The sequence below is a fragment of the Balearica regulorum genome, chromosome 1 (assembly GCF_011004875.1).
Source record: "Balearica regulorum gibbericeps isolate bBalReg1 chromosome 1, bBalReg1.pri, whole genome shotgun sequence".
Classification (NCBI taxonomy): domain Eukaryota; kingdom Metazoa; phylum Chordata; class Aves; order Gruiformes; family Gruidae; genus Balearica; species Balearica regulorum.
Window position 1 is genome coordinate 192,439,457 of NC_046184.1, and position 22,093 is coordinate 192,461,549.

The following is a 22,093-nucleotide window of genomic DNA, read 5'->3' on the forward strand; positions in this document are numbered from 1 at the left end:
AACTTCCGATACCATGAATCTGATACGTAACATTTTTTTTAGATCATCAATCTTTTCTGGAGGATGCCAAAGGCTGAGTGAGCCTACGGTCTGAATTATGGCTCAGCTATGGAAGCAGCTGTTGGGAGCTAGCGGAGGTTAGATTTAAGTTTACCGTTAAATACCGTATAGGAAACTATGTTGGTCTTTCAGAATTGCCTTGTTACACAAATCAAATGAGTGTATAAGCAGTCAGTGCTGCAGCTTAATAAGAATATCCTAATAAAACAAAGTGCTTCAGCTTGAAAATTTAACTGCAGTCTGTCTGTCCCATTTCCTTGCACACTCTCCCATTTGTCCCTCTGTCCCTCAAAGAAAACCAGCACAAGTTCCTGAATGACACACGCCGGATTATTGCTTGTGTCATTTGAACTTAAATCTCTTCTCCAAGCTCTGTAAATCCTGAATTGCATAAATGAACAGAAAAAGATCGTTTCCCTATCTAGGGCCCCTCTTAAGTGAAGTGTGTAACAAGACAGGGCAGGATGTAGAACTGTGGATAAGTAGCAGGTCTGTGTGCATTTTTTATTATTCCTTTCCAGATGAAGCAGTTTCTAAATAAATTTGGATCTGATGTGTCAATTTAGTGCAGTGTCCGAATTTGAAAAGAAAACAATTGCATCATTTCTCTTTCTATACAATGAATTCCATTGGCTTCCATTCTTTCGGCATGAAGATTGTGGATTTGATGTTTCTCCATGAAGTAATTTTTTGCCAGCTCTGTACTGTTTACATGAAAACTTTTTTCCCTGTCTTAGCTGGCTGGGCCAAAAAAAATATAAGCGATTAAACAAAAGAAAATAAAAAACATTTTTTGTTGGATAGAGTTGGGAGAGAATTTCACTATAACCCTTTGCTTCTGTCTAAATAGAATAATAATAATAATAAAAAAAAATCTTCTTAAAAGTTGCATCAAAATATATTACTTTACTGTTTTAATCCAGCGTCCTCTGTTTTATTTTTTGTTCTCCAGAGATGTACCATTTTGTTGTATTGACTCACTTATTTCTTGCTTAACGCTGCTGTTACATATTACAGGAATTTTCTGAGCCCATCAAAGTCCTTCAAGGCTAATACCTGCACTGGACTGTTGTCTTTATTTTACCATTAACTGTGATGATCTTTAGGCTAAGGAATTGGCTATGTCAGGAATTCATGATGGCTACCTTGCACAGGTTATTTATAATGAGACTGAACACTAGTATGGGCTCCAACAGAGGTGAGCGGCGTTGCTTAACGGTTTAGTTTTGGGTTTAATGCTATTTATACTTGCTGTGTTGAACTTCATCTTGCACATATTACTGAGACACATAGCTTTTTGTATGTTTTTTTTTTAAATTCTGTAGAATTTTTTGGAACAGAGAAAATCTTAGGAGGCATCATTTAAAGACTTTAATAATTCCCTTACCCTGAGCCTCCTTCCTGAATTTACACTTTTACTAATTTTAATCTTTGCTTCATTAAGCCCATTTCTAAAAGAGCAGAACTCTGCATGAGATCCAAACTTAACATTACACCTGTGTGCATTTCTGTTACTCACATTTCATCCAGATGCTTCCTTCATGCTAGGAAAACACAAAGGAATCTATTGTTGAGAGACTTTGTAGACTCCATATGCGCTAATAAAGGTTTTGAGAGGTTTGGAAAATATAATGCAGTGTTTGGAGTTTAAGATTCAGGAATCTGAATTGCATTAACAAACTTCCTAGTCATACTTGTTTAAGTTTCTTTTCATAACTGTTGATACTGGTAGTCCACAAGAATAATTCCTGCTGTTTAATTGGAGTGGAATTTTAAGATTAATTTAGGACAAAGGTGAGTATGGGAAATTACAGTAATATTTCTTTTTCTGCCTTTTTTTCATGGATTTAGCACAATTTCCACTGAGATACAAACTATTTACAAAACAGTTGCTAACTAAATCTCCCAGCGAGACATGGATGAAACTCTATAGCGCTAATGTTTCCATTCACATCAATGAGATGTGTGGTGTGCTGGCCATCTGTTATATAAACCTGAATAGGATCTGAAATCCTTACACCAAAGACCTGATTTTTTTATCCCATCGCTTTTATGGAGGTGTGCCATAAAAACGACCATGTGCTGGCAACCTGTGCAACTGGACCCCTTTAAATCTGTGTAAAAGTGATGACATTTCAAGCACCTCAGCATCTCTTAAAATTAAAACAGCTAATTGCATTAAGGTCTGTGTGTTGAAGAGATTATACTCTTGCTTAGAGTTTGTTTTTACCCCCCTTCCCCATCTGCGATATCCCCGATGGGGTCCGCAGCTGTGAGAGCAACAGTGTGCACGACGGACTGCCTCACGATTGCCAAGCCAACTGGAAGGAACACCGAGACCCGCAAGGACTGCTGGACCCACAGGGCTTTCAGCTTGTGAGAACAACGAGCTAATTAAAGTCTAAATAAATGGAATGTCCTTCTAGCTGAAGTAAAGATAAATAAATAAATGCCTGCGTGTTGTTCCAGAGGATTGAATAAAGATGAAAATATTTGTGTCATGTTTACCTAGTAACGTCTCTTTTAATTGTGAACGGGGGTCCGTCAGCAGATTTGGTGAATATATGCAAATGTATAGTTCCTGATTTCTTTTTAATCTGTTGTTTTAATAGGAGGGGTTCAGCAAAGGTAATGAAAAGTATGCATTTTCTTAATATTTTTCAATTCATTTAAAAATTTTCAAGTTTGAAGTTTTAAAAATCTCAGTATGTATTTTTAGCAAGTGTCTTCTTACCTACTGCTTCCTTGTCACCAGCAAGCTCTGCTTCTGCTCGCACGCTGGTGCTTCGCACACAGATCTCACTGAAGGGGCTATATGCTTTGTTTGCAGACCTATGGTACAGTGTATGCTACTAATGCATCACTGTAGTTCTTCAGTTATGCCTATCATCTTAGCCTTCCCATCCTTATGTAGTGTCAATAAGAAAAGAAATAGGGGCACTTAAAATGATCTCATATGGATGTTTTATTTCCTTTAAATTTTCCGTGGGCCTCTTCTTTTTTTTAGTTGCTTTAACAAAACCTAGGCTAAATACATATTTAGGGAGCTATACCTAAGACAGATATTTAGGAGTGAATTTGATTTCAGTCGTGTGTAGGCCATTAAGAATATTTGTATTTAAAGTGAAGCACTTGCTGAAGCGCTTTGCTGAAATGAGCCCTCGAGGGAGTCTAATTTTGGAAGGACTGAGCAGTCGCAGTTCTCAGCTAAACCTCGTCTTGAGACATTAGGTTCCCAAATAGAAATCTGAGTCTCTCTAGGCACGCATTTTGAGATGTGGCCACCGAGTTAAGTCTCCATTTTCACGTCTCCCATTCTTACAAATGAGAAAAATGGGGGTGCGAGACTCCGCAAAGAGACCTGTCAGACTGCTAAAGAAAGCTGCAGAGGTGTGTAGTCGGCAGTCTTGACCCAACATCTGCTGAAAAGTGTAATCTCACTATTTAAAACGCAAAAAACTGCATGAAGTAGTTGCTTGATCATCTATTGAAAACCTAGCACTAACCTTTTTCTGTCGTACCCCTTAAGTGTTGTAAAGATTCATTCCCAATTGTATATGTAACAAATATTAAACATATTTAAATTGTAATTCCTTTAAGAAAATACTGTGGAGTGGGAAAAGAAGTAAGAAATTGGATGCCTGGTCTAGGAAAACAAACAGACACAGCAGAATGAGTAGAGAAAACATGTTTTTCTGCTTATTTTACAAGCAGGAGTGTAAAGGAAACAATTCTCTCATTACACGTGTATAAAAATAGGCTTTGAGAGTGACTTCGCCAGGCATGAGAACTCCTAGCATTTTCCCATTACCTTGATCCTCATCTGCTCATTTGTTCAAAAATGAACCAGAGGTAAGTTTTTACTGAGACGTCCCACAGAGTTTAGCACAGGAATAGCACACACATAAACACGTCCTAATCATGGAACAAGGGCAGCAATGCCTTAGCAAACTGCATGAAATCAGTCAGTGCTCATTTCTGTTGTCAAGAGGCAGCAAAGAATTCCAAAAACTGATGAACGCGATTTTTAATTCTGGTCAAAGCTCAGAAGAAATGCTTGGATGGATGAAAAGAATGAGCTGGGGTTGATTAAAAGAAAGAAAGGGCAAAGAATCTCGTGGTAGACGGGATGTGCAAGCTCTCAGGATTATTTAGTGAAAAATAGGCCAAGTTCAGCCTTTGTCTAAATCATCTGACCTTAATCTATTGTGGGAGAAATTAAAAGTTTGTCTGCTCAAATGAATTCAGCATACTGGCCAGCTTTTAACTCTGCTGTCTGCCTTCTCCCTGGCTCCGTACTCTGCAAAAATCCCAACTGCTGCATCGATCGTTATTCTTGCTCCAGTCATCAGCTGTGCCTTGCGGTGGCAGAGGAGAGACATCATTCCAAAGAAGCTGTATTAAATTTGTGAAGGGGATTGGCACTCTGATGGTGGGCATCCACATACATTGCAAACACAGATAAGGAACTGATAGTTACATGCAGGACAGCCTGCAATGTATGTAATATATAGATTGAAGAAGGTAATTAAATACTGTAGCACTTTGTAACCTTTTAGCATGCAAACTATGTGAACCCAAGAAAATTTTAGTTTTGGAAATCCTCTGAATACTTCTCACTTATGTTGCAACACTAGGACCTGAGGAAATGCCCAGTTTTTCTGTAAGTTTAAAGGGCCACTGTTACATTTGTAGCTTCCTCTGGTTTCCTTTGAAGATGGGAGAATCCTGAAGATATGTTTGTATAGTCATTACGCAGCACAGGATAAAAGTTTTGGGTGAAATCCAGTCCATCTGATATGTCTGCAGTTTCAGCCATCTAGATGTGTGATGAAGCAGTCTTCGTAAAGTACATGCCTGGAGTCCATACATAACTGATAGACATTGATAGGTGCTTTGGAAGGCTTCCCTAGTGAGATCCTGCCTGCTGTACTTTTGGCATCCAAGCTGGGTGGCTACAAGTCTCCTAGAGCTGCCTGTAGAGATACCATCCTCCCCCATTAACTGTATAGGCAAACGCGGACGCTTGCTGTACAAATACTTAAAACCGAGGTGGTGTCTCATGCCGCAAGTGAGCCATAGCCAAGCAAATGCTTTTCCAAACAAGCAAATGTTATTCACCCTGACTTTTTGTTTTCTCCATACATTACCATAATGATTCGTCCCAGAACACAACTGGGGAGGATTCACCAGAGGGAGGTTTGCAAAAGTGAGGAATTCTGCCTATAACAAAGCCAACTTCAGTCAAAACAGACGTTCGTGCTTCTAGTGCCTGCTGGGTTAACGATGTCACTGAGAAAACGGGCTCCTGCCTGCAGAGGGCATACAGCTCCTCAGTTTTCCCTGCCAAAATCTGTGTGGAATAGGGAGAAACTAGCAGCCCATACATAAAAATGTTGCTGCACTTGATGGAGCAGGGATATCTCCATGTATGCGGGGGTACCAAAAGTGTAATTTCAGTGGAAAAATTGGACTCTTCCCAAGCATCCACATATCCTTCCACCAAAATAAATTCATAGTTTACATAGGGAATGCTGAAGTATCTCCAGGACGTGTGTCCAGCAGGAACGTGCTGTGGGTAGTCGTGCTCCTTAAAAATCATCTGTTTTCATTTGTGTCTCTCCATTTCCAGAGCTCCCAACACAGTGGCTCCTCTACCTCATTAGCATCCACCAAAGTTTGCAGCTCTATGGATGAAAATGATGGACCTGCAGAAGGTAACATTTGAAGGCTGACATTTCAAAGCAGTCAATGTAGTGATAACAGCAGCTGTGTAGGAAATGAGTCATTCTTCCTGCTGGAGAAGGTGGGAGCATTGCGGGCTGGATGACTCTTCGTGAGGAGGCTCATCAGTCTTAGCAAACCAGTTAGGTTCACTCTGGATCAGATTTGATGTGGACATCACTATTCAGAGGTGTTTTTGTCGCAGGATGCTCGAGATACTAGTTCTGCAGGTGACGCAGTGCTGACTGGATTATTTCAGTAATTTTTTTGTCTCGTCTGTCATGGTTCTAAAGAACATAGCGCAGTCCTGGGTCTTTACTCAAAAATTATTAGTCTTACCCTATACTAAGGCTTTGAGAAGTTGGCTAAGGGATAGTGTCTGCTCGAAGACTGCCAGTTCACACGCACATATATGTAAGTGCGTGTGTATGTTCCTGTCTGACAGTAACTCTTCATGCTGCCTGTGAATTCAGGCAAACCCCAACCTCCTGGTATCGTAACATTCACTTTTAATACCAAACTGGAACAGAGGACAGATAAAGGTACGGTTAAAAACGCTGTCTTAAAGAGTGTAAATTCAAGTCACATTTCTGAGAGGTATTTTTTTTTTACATTGCGATATTTATATAGTAGTTTGTATCAGCTGCAGTTTACAGTCAGCTTTTAGAGGCATGTTAGGTATTTGTAACACGCTATTTCAAATGCATTTAAAAATAATGGTACATGAATGAGCACTAAAACACATGAAACTACAAACTTTTCTTATGCTTAAACACTGTGTAATGCAATTTTACCTAAACATCTGGTGCCCAGGTTGCATGCGAGGTAGTATTATTGAGAACATTTGTTTAAAAACTAAATATTTAATATTGGGGGAGGGGGAGAACTAGCACTTAGCACATGAGGAGTTTTATGGATGTCTCAGTTTACAGGATGTAATAAAATAAGTGCTTGAGTGTTGGACTTCTTTGGTACATATATTTAATCATGCTGTGTCAAGGAGTTCCAACCCTTTTTGGAGGCTGGTCTGCGCTTGTGCAGTTCACAGAGGCCTTTTCATAATTAAAAAAATACAATTTTGGTTTTGTCCTGGGGGCATATTGCAATGGGAATGGTAACTATGTAACACTCGAATGGTGGTATGTTTGAGCCCCCAGAAGTCTTATTTTTCATTATTTTATCTGTGTGAAACCTGTTGAGTATATACAATGTCAGCAGCATGGTTTCACTGTACAGTAAGTGAGATACTGACTCTGAATGGTTTCCAGGCTCCTAAACCACAGAATTAAAATGCATGTTATGTGCAACATCTGTGTTTCCTTCACTAACAATAAAAATGTACTAATGATTCTTTCAGAAGTGTTGGAGGAAGGTTTCCAGGTTCCAGCATCGATAGCAGAGCGATATAAAGTTGGAAGGACTATAGGAGATGGAAATTTTGCTATTGTGAAGGAGTGTATAGAAAGGTGAGGAGGATAATATGTTTATTACTGCAAAAATAATCATTAATGTCATGCTTTTTCTAGATTATGTTTTTATTTGTCGAATATGGGATGTGGAATAAGGTAATGTCTCAACGCCAGATGCCGAAACTAGACTAATGCCCTCTCATACAAAAAAAGAGTGAGTCCAAGAGACAATCTATGAATTTCATTCTTTGTGGGTTTTATATGTTGGGTTTTTTCTACTGCACTCCACATGATTTTACCAGTTCTTTGCGTTAAATCTTTCTTGTTGCACTGAAATAACATATTTTCTTGCAATATATTCTTGCAACTCTTCCTTTAAATTAGACCGATGAAACATTTCACATGTAGGAGCATTCTGTGAAGACGTCAGGAAGTTTTATCTGTGCGGTGTAGTGGTGGTGGTCAGCACAAAGAGTGGACTTTGGATCCATCTATTCTGCCATCTGACACGGAGGAGTAACCTCTTCCATGCTTATCTTTAATGAAACGGGCATCTATCTCCAGTTTGCCTGCTTTATGCCATTATATGAGCTCCATCCAACTTTAGGAGCCTGCACTGCAGACATCAAAATCTTCAGTGCCCTTTACTGTTAAGAGGTGAGAACAGTCACCCTTAAAGACTGATTTTAGACATCCGCTCCAGGTTAGAGAAGTCACAAGTCACCTCAAATGTCGGTGTTGCTGAAAGTGTCCAGGTTGACTAGCTCAGGTGGTGGTTTCTAAATCTGGTCAGGCAGGTCATGAACCAGATTTGAAGTGGTTCTACCCAGCATTAAGAGGGTAAAAACAGGGAACAAAGACAGAAATGCTGTGAGCAGATCTGCAGGTGCCTTTTGGTGGTATTGTTAAAAATAGGAGAACATGGGGTGAAAAAGACAGAAGGTATGTGAAATGATTGTAAGATTGCTCATGTTAGATAGTAGCAATGCAGAGAAGGTAAAAAACCTGTCAGAGCTAGAGATGTCCAAAAGAAAGAACAATAGAGATGTCAAGATCTGATAAAGAAATTCCACGAATGAAGTTTTATATCCCCTATTACCATATCCTAGAGAGGGAACTCTTACAGAAGACTGTAACCTCACCTTTGGGCTCAAAGAACTTTTGCTCTTAAGCCTGTAAGAATGTGATATTAACCCTAGAGAGTAAGTCAAGATTAGATCTCTTGGCAGATGATGACAAATTAGCTTGGCTGCTTTTAGAGTCTCTTTGGGAAAAGACAGGTCCCGTTCTGCATCTGAAAGAGTCTGGCAAGTTGGAGACCATGAAGACAGCTGTTGGGGAAGGGGGGAAGAGTGGATTTTGTATCAGCTGACAGTGTGCTTGTGGGACTTGGCCAAAGCTCTTGTGAGGCCTTTAGAGCTCTGTCAGAGTGAGTTCATGGTGGAGCTGGTCATCTGGAGAGTGATAGCTGTTCAGATCAAACCCCAGGGTCTGAACACTAAACTGTGGAATACGGAAACCTAAAGAAAGTAAAGCAATGTGAAAACAAGAAAGCGCTGTAAAACCCTATGGAGGGGGCAGGACCAATGAAAAACATGGGTGGAAACATATAACTAAGAAAAGAGAAAAAGGCAAGCTAAAAGTAAAGTGAGTAGTGACTGAGAGAAACAGATTACAAAATTTACAAAATAAAAAATGGTTGAGGTTTTGATACACTGTCATTCAGCTGAAAATGCCAGTTGTTCTGAGAGACAGTTCAAATGTGCTAGTGTGCATTTTACAACTCTTTCTCAAGCTGAGAAAAAAGACATGAAGAAAATTAAATATAGGTCACACCACAGCTAAAAATAATACTGATTACAATATCCTCGAGAGCTTAAATGAGAACTGTTTCCTGTCCTCTTGCCTATCCTTCTGGTCCCAGAAGTATCCGATAACACAATGTATCTAGTGAATATGTGCTCAAATAGCATGATAACTCAGGTATTCCCAGATACATACTCTTTTAGTCTCTGAGCCATACCATTCCATAGATCCCATTCATATCAGAGAGTTACTACTTTGGGAGAGCTTGAAAATTGACGTAGAATTATTTCTGTTAGTTTCCACTTCTAAAGCAGTATACCCTTGCTATCACAAGTGTGGAAGGAGAAATTAAAGGCCTAGAGGGTAAATTAAAGCCAGTACATGTAAAACCCCTTCAAAAACATTCTTCACAGTCTTTCTAAGCAGAAAACACCTCACTTCAAAGTCTGATACGTCCATCATTTGCAGAGCCAGAATTGATGGGGTGATACTTGGGACAGAGGACTTTTCCACTTACTTCTGATGTACAATTCCTGCGTGCATTAGACTTCAAAGAAATAGCACTGTGAGGTGTTAAGCAAGTAGGAATGGGTCTTGTTACACATCTTCACTGATCACACGGATACTTCTCCATAGCTGTGGTGACCAGCCCATGTGCACTGGTTAGCTACTCGGATACTTCACATGGGTGCACAGGCATTTTCCTGTGCCAACGAACAGTCCAAATAGAAACCAAAAACCATCTTCAAAATTTTCTCATGGGGACTTCTAAATCCTGCATCTGTGAACGCGCAGGCACACACACACACACATACAAGTACATTTAAAGCACACACAAAAATAATGAAGATAGATTTTTCTCTCCAGTGCAATAGAAATGTCCATGAACCTTGCAAAAGGTTAAACCAGCCAGGGACCGTGGCACAGAGCCCTCTCGTGAGCTAACTAATAGGTCTAACTCCATGCCCTGCATTAGTGCGGTTGGTCCAGACTTATCCAGCCGTAACGTGTTTTCTACTTTGCGTGGCACCTTTTCATTGTTTGGGTTGAGTGATAGGTGAGAGGTGATATGCCCATTTTGCTGTGCATTTCTGGCATGGCGGTGCATATTTTTTGGCAGGTGTGTAAGTTGCAGCGCTGCTGACAGCCTGCGGTTCTGCAGCTTTTTAGGGGAAAGGATTTGCATTATCTTAGCTTTAATTTTCTTTTTACCAAAACAAAGAGCAGTCAGAGTTGTCATCTGCTCGTTACATATCTGCTCCATCGTATGCGCAATTTGTCCTGTGGTGTTTTTATATGTGTTCATTTTTAACTTTCAGATACTTCCAAATTCTGACATTTCCTCACTAGCTCAGATTTCCCAGTGTTTAGGAGTACATGGAGTCTCCCATGGCCAACAAAAACCATCAATTTCCTTTCTCATGACAGAAAGGAAGCATTCCTAGGGCAACTAAGGAGCTTGAAAGAGACCCCTATTGAAAGAGGGCATATTTTGTCTCAGTTTGAACCCCAAATATCTTAATTTCTAATATCCTCCTTCCATTCCTCCAAAATAGTGTCCATATCTCTGCATGTCCCCTCACTGAGCTGGGTCTGTAGCCACCAAACAGCAGCACATGTGCAGTGCAGCCCCTTTCTGGGGGCTGTAGCATTAAACCCCTTTGTGGGGGACTACAGATATGAGAAATTTTTAATTTTTCTTTGCTTAAGTCTGGAACAGCCATGCTGTACCTTTTTTTTCCAAGTCATAAAACTCATCATCCAGTGTGATTTCTTTGCACAGTCTTTTGATCAATGTTTTAATACAGATTGTCTTTGCTCCCTGCTGATCTAGGAACTGAAACAGAATTAATATTTTGGGTTGTTTTTTCTTTTTCCTGAAGTCCCCATTTTCCCTTAAATTAATACCTAGTGGTACATCATTGCCAGAGGAGATCTCCATGCTTAAATATGGCAATGAAAATGCCCAGTTGTTTTCCTAATGCAGTGCTTTCAATTTATGACTCACTTTGCACATCCTGTTTGACAGACTGCTACACTTTTAGGTACGTTCATTTCTCTGTTTAACTTATTACATATCTATGTAATGTATCAATTTAACTATGTTTTTCTAAATGAAGAATGAAAAAAAAAATCACCCCATATGCTTGAGAGGCTATTTATTTCTTTATTTTTTTAACCAAACATATGCCTAAGGGCAATGGTTTAGACTTTTGTAAACTCTTTAGATTTTTATTACAAAACATAATAAGAGCTTTTTCTTGTATTATCCCTTCTTTATTTAACCTTATAGTGAAACTAGAGCTTGTGAGCAGAGCTTCCTGGTATCCTCCTTACAGCCAGCTTCTGGTTTTGTAACTTGGTTAAGAAATGGAAGCTGATATTGGGAACTTGTCTACAAGCTTAGTTTTCCATGTTAGCATTCCATCTAATAAATATCTATGTTTGTGGTAGTGATAAATATTACATGGTTTAAAAAAAAAAAAAAAAACCAAAACACAAAACCCCACCTAAAAGGAAGTATTTTCTCATCCTGAACTAATTCTTTGTAATTTCTTAACATCTCCAGAACCTTTTGTATTCTGTTCCATAAACATCATATTTAACTCTGCTAGATATCACATACTTACTGAATACATAAAACATTATTCCAGTGACTGACTTTTTAATCATAGCAGTTGTGAATGCTAAGATAAAACAAATGACTCTTCCTTTTAAATAAAAAAATAAATGTATTTTCCATGGCTTGTATTTTTTTGTTTAATAGAAAACAAAACTTTTTGGTTTTGAGAAGGTTTGGATCTGTAAATACTATATAATATTTTTACATAAAACTGCAGAAGAAATAACAAATACCACTACAAAATGAAAAAACAAGTGATTTTGTTTCAAAAAAAAAATTGAAATGCCTTCATTTACAAAAAAAAAAGCTTAATGCTTTTTTCCCAGGCGCAGGTATTCAGTAAATTTGGCTCAAGTCCACAACTCAAGGCAAATCCAAGCTTCATTTCTTGACAAAACAAATACTTGAATAGAATTCTTGCCCAGACCTAATGTGCTCAAATGACAAATGTAAACTCCACTGAGAAAAATATGCAATGTGATTGAACATACAATTTTTTCTTTTCTTTTTCCTCAGATCAACTGGTAGAGAATATGCTCTGAAAATAATCAAAAAAAGTAAATGTAGAGGAAAAGTAAGTACAAAAAATTCAAATGAGACCAAAAGATTTTTTTTCCTAAGAAATATTTTGTAAGAAATCAGTTTGGGAAGCTGTTGGTATTTGTCTTCTTCCTGGCAAGTGTTAGAATCTTTTTGGTTGAAGCAAAGACCCTTGGAGTATCAGTATAAAGGGCTGCAATGTGCCCTTCTAGATGCGTGTGTTGATTCTCCAGTTGGTTGGTTGTGTGGGGGTACACTCACTCCCCTTCCTCTTTCATAATTCCAGATGTTATAGAAAACAGAAAAGTAATAGTAATATTTATAACAGCACCAGTCACTATGTCTAAACATATGCAAGGTTAATCAACTTGATGTCAGTTTTATACTAAATGAATTTCTGTTGGCTTTTGAAATCTGTAACAAAAGATTCTCTGAAAAGATGCTATCATATTTTTAAATTCAAAGATTCTGCACTGGAGAAAAGTTTTAGAAGCTTCCATATGTAACTTTTCTCTACATCAGAAACATGTATTTTCCTCCATTTCTTTTTCTATGTTCTACTCTCTGTTCTATCAGTTATCACACTTATATTGTTTCTAGACATGTTCCTTCCATATTGCTGGAGGCAACATCTGTTAGCTTTTTAAAAAAACCTTGAAGAATCCAAGTAGGTCCCAATTCTCTCTGCTTTTTCCACTGTGAAAGTTTTTTCCCACCAACCTATAGTCATTAAAGATTTCTTCTGTGTGGCAGGAACATATGATCCAGAACGAGGTATCTATTTTAAGACGAGTCAAGCATCCCAATATTGTACTTCTGATTGAAGAAATGGACATGCCAACTGAGTTGTACCTTGTCATGGAACTCGTAAAGGTGAGTATTTTGGAGATGATAAGCTGCTTATTAAGAATTGTTTCAACCATATTGAGAAAATTCATTTGTACTAAAGCTTACTAAAAATCATGGAATCACAGAATAATTTAGAATAGAAGAGGTCTCTGAAGGTAGTCTTGTCCAGCACCCTACTGAAAGATATGTAACACAGTCAGATATTTTTTTATAGCTTTCAAATATTTCCAATATTTGTCTAGCTCTCTGTGAGTCACACTCAGAAGTGCTTTGTGGAAAGTTTTAGTTGCTCCTTCAAAAGACGTTTTATCTTTAAAAACCACATCAGCCTTGAGATGAATTCAAAATACATCCAGTCCAAATAGCTGTAAATACCAGCCTTCAAAAATCAATATTCTTTGATAGAGTTTAATTAAATTTTATTAATTTATGTTAAATTTAAATTATATTACCTGTCTTTTTTCTCTACTGATTTATATTAACACATTGTTAGGCTTGCCTCCTTGATAATAATCTAAATTTAAGCTGGAGGAGGGGGGAAAGTGAAAGAGGAAAAACCTGCTATTTAAAGCATGATTCTATTCTGAAAAGTAAGTTTGCGAATGCAGTAGTTTATATTTGGGACCTTATTTATTTCTTTATAGTAACTTCCAGATCTAATGCATTTATTTCACTCACTGGTAGAAATACTTATTCAAACTGGATTATGAAACTCAGACCAGGTCATCTCTTGCCCCCATACTGTCAACAGTGCAGTGCATGAAATACAAATTTAGCTCTCGGTTCTGGTACTAATACACAAGTATGTCACTGTGCATAAAAGGTGGTAAAAATACATTTGAGTAAATTGTACAAATTAGGACAGAAAACCACTGAGGACATTTTATCCTCCCTACTTTCTTTAACAGAATACACCTGTTTTTCACATTAACTAATGGAATTAGCAATTCTCCTTCCTTCCTCGGCTATTCTGTGGGAAGGAGATCTTTCCAGCAGCCACCTCCATTTCTGTATCTGGATCAGCATGTTCTCCTGGAGCAGCCTATTGTGCCTACGCCTGGGAAAACCACAGTCTCAAGTGTTTAAGGACAAAGTTTATAATAAAGCTGTGCAGCAGGAGCAGTTGTATGTGCATGCTCAATACTTGTGAGCAAATCAGACACTTTGAACCCTGGCAGCCAAATCACTTCCACTTATCTTAATTTAAAAGTGTGGTCACCTTTGGAAGATATCCTCTGTATCTGTGGTTAGAAACAGGCAACACCGGAGGCTGTGAGAGAAAGCAATTTTGGCAAGCAGGATTGTTACCAGCTTTGCACTGGTTGTAGGTGGAGCTTAGGGGATGCTCTTAATGCACCTCATTGAAATGTTAGATAGGGTGATCCCAGGTCCAAGTGTTTCTTAAAGAACTTCTCGGTCTCTGGGCTGTAACAGGAGAGCAAGGAGAATGAAAAGGGGTTTTTTTCATTCCATTATCCCCCACGCTCTGTGGCAGCAGCTGTGACACAAGCCGTGTTCCCAGTGCAAAGCTGGGAGGCTAAGTGTGGCCTGTGGGTGGGTGGCCACAGATTTTCCCTGTCCTTGTGGCAGGCTGAGATAGCCTTGTTATCCCTGAAAAGCTCAGGCCATGCCCCACAGCTTAGGACGTGGCAACATTGTCCTTTTAGGTATGAGCCTGCCAGATGCCCTACTTGGCTTGAGTAGTGCTATAGAGCTTATGGTCCTGCTAACCTTACTGTCCACCACCTCCAAGCTCTGAGGAAGCATACTGGGACGTGCTAGTGGCAAGGAGCTGACAGGGTACCCATCATCCCCATTTTGTCTCTGATGGAGAGGTTAAATCCTAAGAAAAAAGTAAAATAGTGGCCACACCACAAATCCCTCTGGGTAACCAGTCCCAGAAGAATTTCCCCACCTTCTTCATAGTCATAGCCCTCTCTCACACTCACGAATACAACGTGAAATGGCACAGCTTCAGATGAGATGCCATTAGCCATCTAACACTATTTTAATCATAATTGCTGCTCTTTTCTATGATAAATGAGCTCACTTGGAGATCCATGCTACTGTAGGTTTTTCCCAGTGTCCATGAGAGCTTGTTCAAAGGTACCTCAATACTGCGCTGTAATCTAATGTAGCCACAGCTTCAGCCTGCATTGACAAATCCTTCATCCTGGCCCCGTGAGGTGTGCTAAGAAGTAAAAGCTGTGCCTTGTCTAACATGCCAGGACATAAGCACATAGCTGGTTTTATGGGTGCAACCTGCTGTGCTATTCATGCTTGAAAAATGTTCAAACTGTAGTCTCCAGTGGATTTTTAATCAAAGTCCTACTCAGCTAAATAAGAGAGGAGGGGACTGACAACTCTTACAAAATAACTAGCGTAAAAAATGTACATAAAGAAAACCATCCATTATATTCACTTTCTGGAAAAATATGGGGTTTTGCACTCTTTCTCCTTTACTCTTCAGGATTGCTGCACATACTAAGCTATTTATGCTTTTATTTATGCTATAGAAGGGCTTTAGAGAAATGTCTGTAGTTGAGATATCCTAGAGAGCACTGTTTTAATGTTCTTTACTTTTATGTGGAGTAATAGAAGAAATTTAGAAGAAATGTCCTGATCCTGGGAAGTGAACTTTGTTTCTTTGAAACAAATCTCTATTCCTTAATATTTAATTGGGGGAAAAAAGCGCGTTGTTATACTCTACGGGCACCAGGGAAGGTATTTCTGGAAAGACATTAATTGTTAATTCACCAGTTGCTGGCTGTTCCCATTTCATAGCGTGCACTGTTAGAATTGATTAACCATCTGTTATTGACTGACTTTTGAAGACCCGACTTTAAATCAAACTCATAGACAGGAAAGAAATTCAAGGAGAAAAGGCTTGATACTGCAGAGCACGGTTTCAGTTAATACCACCCTGCATTAATTGGCAGTAACATGTTTGACATAAGTGGCTGCTGCAAATACTGCCCTCACCTCATGGCAGATAGGCCATTCATTGCTTTGTAAAGTGTAAGAAAAAGCACTTCATAAATACAAATATAAACACATTGCAAGTGGTGCTTGTAAAAGGAAGCAAGGACCTGGTTTTTGGCACGTTGCCTTTTTACACAGCGAAACAAAATTGTTATTCAAACCTAACAGGGGTTTGGCCAATTTAACAAGCAAGATTTATTGCAGAGTTTCCTTTACTGCTCCAGGATATGATTTCACTTTTGCAGAAGAAAAGAGAGATTATATCATTTACATAACAAGGTAATAAATAAATAATTGGTTACTGTACTTCCAAGTATACTTCCTCATGTGCACAGATGATAAAAACTGCATTCAGATGTTGCTGGTCCCATTTCACTCCAGAATGGGGGATTTAAGAGTGAAATGTCATTCTGAACTCACCCCTTGTGCCTGAATAAATGATAGTGACCTGCTGTGTGAATCGGCTAAGCAGAACCTTGCAGGTTAAAGTGCTCTTTGGGGAAAGGGAAGTCTGAAAACAATTCTGCCTGATATAGCTGTCAGCTCTGTTAACTCTTTCCAGGCCAGTGCCTCTCTTTTAGCTGCAGAGAATCCCACACAGTAAATATATGCTGTCTTTTCTTACTAGGCTACCTGGTAAGAAACTTTACCGAGTAAAGTAGGCTGCTTAACTGGAGAAAATGATGCTGCTTTAGATCGGCTTGACTGTCTGTTAATGTGCTCTGCAGCCTCTTTATTCCTCTGAGTTTGGGTTTCTCTTGCGCATGAACATTTGTTCTTTTTCTTCTGACCTTAGGCCAAAATTTTCCCTTCTCTTTTTAAGTTTCAGCTTCTTTCCTTCTCACCTCTCACATCGCAGCTCAGGCTGTTTTCTTTGTTTGGAGGCAGATCGTTTTCTGATGTTATTGACACTTCTCCTGAGCATCTGGAACATATTAGATAAGACCAAAGATCTGTCTAATCCACTACCTCATGTTAAAAAGCAGCTGGTACAGGGGCTTCACAGGAAGGAATTTAGGGAAGATAGATTATTTATCCCACATATTTTGCCACATGCTGATACCTAATACATAGGGATCAGTTAATGCCATGAAGTACATGGTATTGTACTTCTGCCAAATATTTGGCCTTTCTCTCTAATCCTCTATCTGGTTTAGTTTGGCCTTTTCTTCCTCCTTTTCCTTGACACTGTGTATCTTGATGTATCTTGATCAGTCACCAGCCAGAGCAAGAGGTTTTGATGTGGTCCAGATTTGACAATGGTTGGCTGCAAGCAGTTTCCAAAGCTGAGGTTTTGCATCTACACTGGGAATAAACCTGCCCTGGCAGACTTCAGCTGCACCTCAACAATGCAATATTTTTAATAGCTTGGGGTTTTTTAACAAGTAATGTCTGTTTTCTCAGATTAGAGTCTTTGGTGGTTGCTTTTTCCTACCTCTTTCTCTGTAGCTATGATTTCTGGAAATTTTTTTTTTTTATTTTTTTTTTTTTTAATTCTTCCCTCTCTTCCTTTCTCTTAGTGAAAAGAGTGTTTACTCTGGAGCTGAGCCTTAAAAAAAGCCACCAAATAACTTGAAGCTGTTGATAAAATCATGAGAGTTGGCAAAGCTGGGACTCCTTTGTTGCCTTCAGAAAATACCTACTTTTTCTTTAAAATACAGTCTCTTGTGATACATTTTTTCCTCGATGTTTTGACTGCAGCAGGGAATTTTTGTATTGTTTTTCCCAAATTATCATTTCCCTCCTCTTTTTTTTTTTTTTTCCTGTTGGTCTGTGTTTCCTTTATGATGCTGCTTTGATTTTGGCCGAAGGCCCAATACCTGTGAGTAGTATCTCTCAAAAGATGTTTGGTTTTTTCCTCCACTTGATCAAGCCTACTCCTTAATCTCTTCTGTAAACTTATTTTTTGGTCTTTCTCCAAGTACTTACATGTTCTTCTTCCCACTTGCCAGCGCAGCTCTGGAAAGACAGTCCAAATGTCATGGCTGCTGAGATCCTGGTGAAGATCACTGCAACTTTGAGAACTTCTACTTAATTTTCCTTCTTCTTTCTTTCTCTCTTCTTGTTCTTCTTTTGCTGGCAGTAGCTTTTAGCTGAATTAGCACAATAAGCTGGAAATGAGACAAGCTGCCATCTGTGTTTGTAACTGTGGTGAAATACTAATTCTTAAGTGTCTTCCAGTATGATTGTCTGATATATATGCTGGGAAGTTCTTCGATATTAGCTGCAAGACCAGCATCGCACTACCAAAAACTTCACATCTTGTGTAGAGAAAGTGGTTTCTAAAATCCATGTTTTCAAAGTTTTGAGACGGAAACAGACTTTTAAAATATACTAGCAGTGATGACAGATAGCTGGTTCGAGTTTTACTCAGAATGTCTTCATTTTTCTGGAGTTTAGTCAGACTTTAGGCAAAAATTTGATGTCAGCCTGTTTGTGATTATAATAGAGTAGCAGGGGTTGGTACATGGCATCGTGACCATCGTGTAGGCATGCCAGAAATTTACAATGGGCTCTGGACACACAGGTTGGCGAGTGCTGGCCAAGTTACAAAAGCAGCAGCAGGTGGGAACAGTTTGCAGTAGAGGCTCCAGCCTCTTGGCTGACCAACTAAGCCATGACAAATGGTTCTGAATTACTGATATGTTCAGCTGTCATTATGGAGGATGTCATCACAGTACCCATAGTTTATAGCTGCATGGAAACTGTGCTTCTCCTCCCTTGTCTTCTTCCTCTATAAATGATGCTCCTTGATCTTTCCTAAATTCTTCAGTCATCTCACAAGCAGTGTTGCTCATATGCTATGGTCATTTTACTCCAGGGAGGAGATCTTTTTGATGCTATTACTTCCACCAACAAATATACAGAGCGGGATGCCAGTGGGATGCTTTACAATCTGGCCAGTGCCATCAAATATCTTCACAGCCTGAACATTGTCCACAGGGATATCAAGCCGGAGAATCTACTGGTAAGTGAAAATTCAACTTTCAATATTGTTGATAACTTGGGAGTGTGTGAGAGAAGGTCTGCGCTTCTCCCTCCACCCCCTCACCCAAGTTTATTTCAGTCTTTTAAGTCATTGATCTTTTAATTTTAACTTCAGCATTGTAAAGCCCTCCTAAGAATAACATCTATCAAAAAAAGTACAGCAACATCAGCTGGTATGTCTAGACTGTTCCCCAGGACACAGCGACAAAGTTGTTCCAGTGATCACTAGAAATGACCTTTCAGTGTGCTGCAGTATAATTTCAAGCTTCTCAAAAATATGAGGGTGTTCTGTCCTCAATAGACCATTCTGTACTTCTGCAGCTGTCTCAGTAATTAGCAGCAGTTCAGTTTTACAAACATGGTGGGTATAAATGTTGTGCCCTAATCATGTAGTATGTGAGGGCAGAACCAGGAAGAGCCTTCAGAGTCCTTCCTTTCCCTGCTGCATCTCCCAAATAATCCCATAGCACTTTTTACTACCACACTTTACTAAATAGCCTGAACTCCTTTTCCTGACTGAATCCGTATGAGCCCTGTCCACTGAAGACAACAATTAGTCCTTCTGAGGATTTTGCACTCTTGAATGCAGCAATTGTGTTCTCCAATGGACTTAGTTTTATTTCTTCTGAGAAATTAATTTCTCCTGATTATTTCACTGTTCTCTGAGTTTTCCCGAATTTGCTGACATGTTCCATTATCAAGATGTCCCAATTCTCCACATATTCTGCAACCATAGAACAATGCTTAAGATACCTAGAATATCAGTTGTCTCAGCTCTGTGCTTTCTGCCATGGCTTAGTGCATTTAGTCCTGCTGGACACTGAAGATGTTTTGTGGGAAAGTTGCCTTGAGTAGATCTTACTAAACTTCCAGGGAGTGGGATTTTTACAGTTGAGGTTCCTCTAGTGGCAGGTGCCTTTATAGTTCTGGGTGAGGAAGCAGCCTGCCCTCGTTTTCCAGAAACTGCTGAAAACACGTTGGGTAGAAGTTTCACTAGACACTAACGATCAATACTCCTTTTGCAGCCCTTGTGCTGGTGTTCGTAGGTGCCTGCATGCAGAAGTTATAGCAATCACATGCCAGGATTCATTAATGCTGTGACTCGGAGTGTGCAGGAGGGTCTTGGTCTGGAGAAGGGCTTGCCCTGCTGTTGGTTTGGCATGTCTCTAAATGCCTAAAGTCTGACAATAGTAGAGTTGAATCTTTGAGGGGAAGCAAGAAAGGTAGGCAGGAGGTGGGGACAACAGGGAGAGGATTAAATTTGCCTACCCAGCTGTCTCTGGTAATCACCCACTACCAGGAGTGACCACATTGTTGGCTTTGTAGCTGAATTGTTTCTGAGTGATTTTTCCAGTGTTGTGCATATGTAAAGGTCCTACATTGGCATTGATACTGAGCAGTGAGGATGCAGCACTTCTCCTCTTGCAGCACCCTAACTCTCAAAAGCTAGCATTTGATTCACAAATTATATTAATTCTCTGAGGTTTGTAAGGTCCCTGAAAGAAATGATCGCTGGTTTAGAAAAGTGCTTCTGAACCAGCCTTACCTGAGTTCTGACCCTGTCTCTGACATTGGCTGTCTGTGGCCTTCATGTCTCTTGACCTTTCTACTTTTATCTTCTTATCTGTCAAATGGGATGAGTAGTTCCTTGTATCACAAGATTACAGTTGGGGTTATTTTCCTGGCATTTATGAAACACTTGCAAAATGCCATATGGGCCTTAGCCTTTCTGTTGCTAAAGACCTTCTGCTTGCCTTCTGTAGCTTGCCTTTTGCATGCGGCTCTGTAACCCTTCACCTAAGTGGTCATGGCAGTATTTTTCCCTTGTTGTTCTTGTGCTGTTGCTTTCACGCCATTAGTGTCACTGCCTTTCACCAGCAAACCCCGGTAGCATTGTTACAGCAGGTTCGCCTGGCCACCGGTGTCAGAATCAGCCCTTCACCCCCATGCTTTTCCTACCCGTGGGTTGTAGTTTTAGGTTTAGGGGAGCCTATGCTGGTGTGGAGGGGTGCCCAGAGGAGGATGCTCATCTGGAGCCTTCTCATTGCATCTGTTCCCAGCTGGCCACTGGAAAGAGCTTGCCCTTTCCTCTTTCTCAACTTTGTTTTTTCCTTTTCCCCAAAAGTAACTTTCACTCTTAAGGCTGATGTCTGCCATTAGCTATAGACCCTGCTGATCAACCTTTGTGTGTGTGAACCTGTCTCAACGTCCTGTGTGCAACACCAGTTATTTCTATAAGTGCATAAATATTCTTTATTATCCTCAAGGCATGCAAAGCCCACCTAACAGTCAACTGTCCGAGACTTTAGGGTATGCTGAATACCCTAGCATTTTTTTAGCATTTTTTTTGTTCTCTAGAGAGTGTCTTCCATGTTTTAATTAGAACAATTTTCATAATTGCTGCTATTTAGCACATTTATTTTGTCAAGTCATGGATGTCTTTATAGCCATATAATAAACCCTAGAGAACAACTTCTCTGACTGTTGCCATCTGCACTGATCACAAGAGCAGCTTAGAAAATACTGACAGTCTTTATAGTAATAGGATACATATGGTGGCACACAATTATGTGTGGCTGCATTCAATTAGTGTTGTACAATTACACAGTTTTATTGCTTAGTTAAAACAGTGAAAGCACTACATAGTGGGTAATTTGCACTAATCCCCATTTCTTTAATTGCCCTTCAGTATTTAAATGCAGTGGAACATATATAGCGTTTGTTCTGAATAACATGAGCATTAAATTATCTTTCACATTCCTTGACTGGCAAGTAACATACCACAGCTTCACATTGGGCTCCTTTTTATATGGAGTTATAACAGGGTGAGGAAAAGTTACTTTCTTCAGTTTTACAAGTCAACTGAAGTAGTTTTCCAAGGAAAGTAATTCCTAGAAACAGATGGGGCAAAATACTAGAAAATGCACAGTACCAAACTTTCTGCGTTGGTAAATATTGCCAAACAACCCTTTTCTGTAATTAATTTCTAGGATATATGAGCCATACAAGGTGCTGTCTGTTGAAGGAGGGAACTTATGAATGTTCACTAGGTTAACACAATTTGGAGAGGGCTTTACAAAAGATAACCATATGAAATAGAATATGAGATGCT

At 39.4% G+C, this 22,093-nt stretch overlaps 1 protein-coding gene across 6 annotated transcripts in view; it reads left to right on the forward strand.

Moving 5' to 3' along the window:
• The window catches only part of DCLK1 (doublecortin like kinase 1), a 255,747-nt gene that overhangs the window by 203,957 nt on the left and 29,697 nt on the right, over positions 1–22,093 (forward strand). For all 6 annotated transcript variants that reach the window (XM_075742006.1, XM_075742007.1, XM_075742005.1 and 3 more), the window contains 5 exons: positions 5,693–5,777; positions 7,142–7,250; positions 12,139–12,196; positions 12,916–13,035; positions 18,815–18,961. In XM_075742006.1, coding sequence (XP_075598121.1) covers positions 5,693–5,777; positions 7,142–7,250; positions 12,139–12,196; positions 12,916–13,035; positions 18,815–18,961 — 519 coding nt within the window. The remainder of the gene's footprint in view (positions 1–5,692; positions 5,778–7,141; positions 7,251–12,138; positions 12,197–12,915; positions 13,036–18,814; positions 18,962–22,093) is intronic.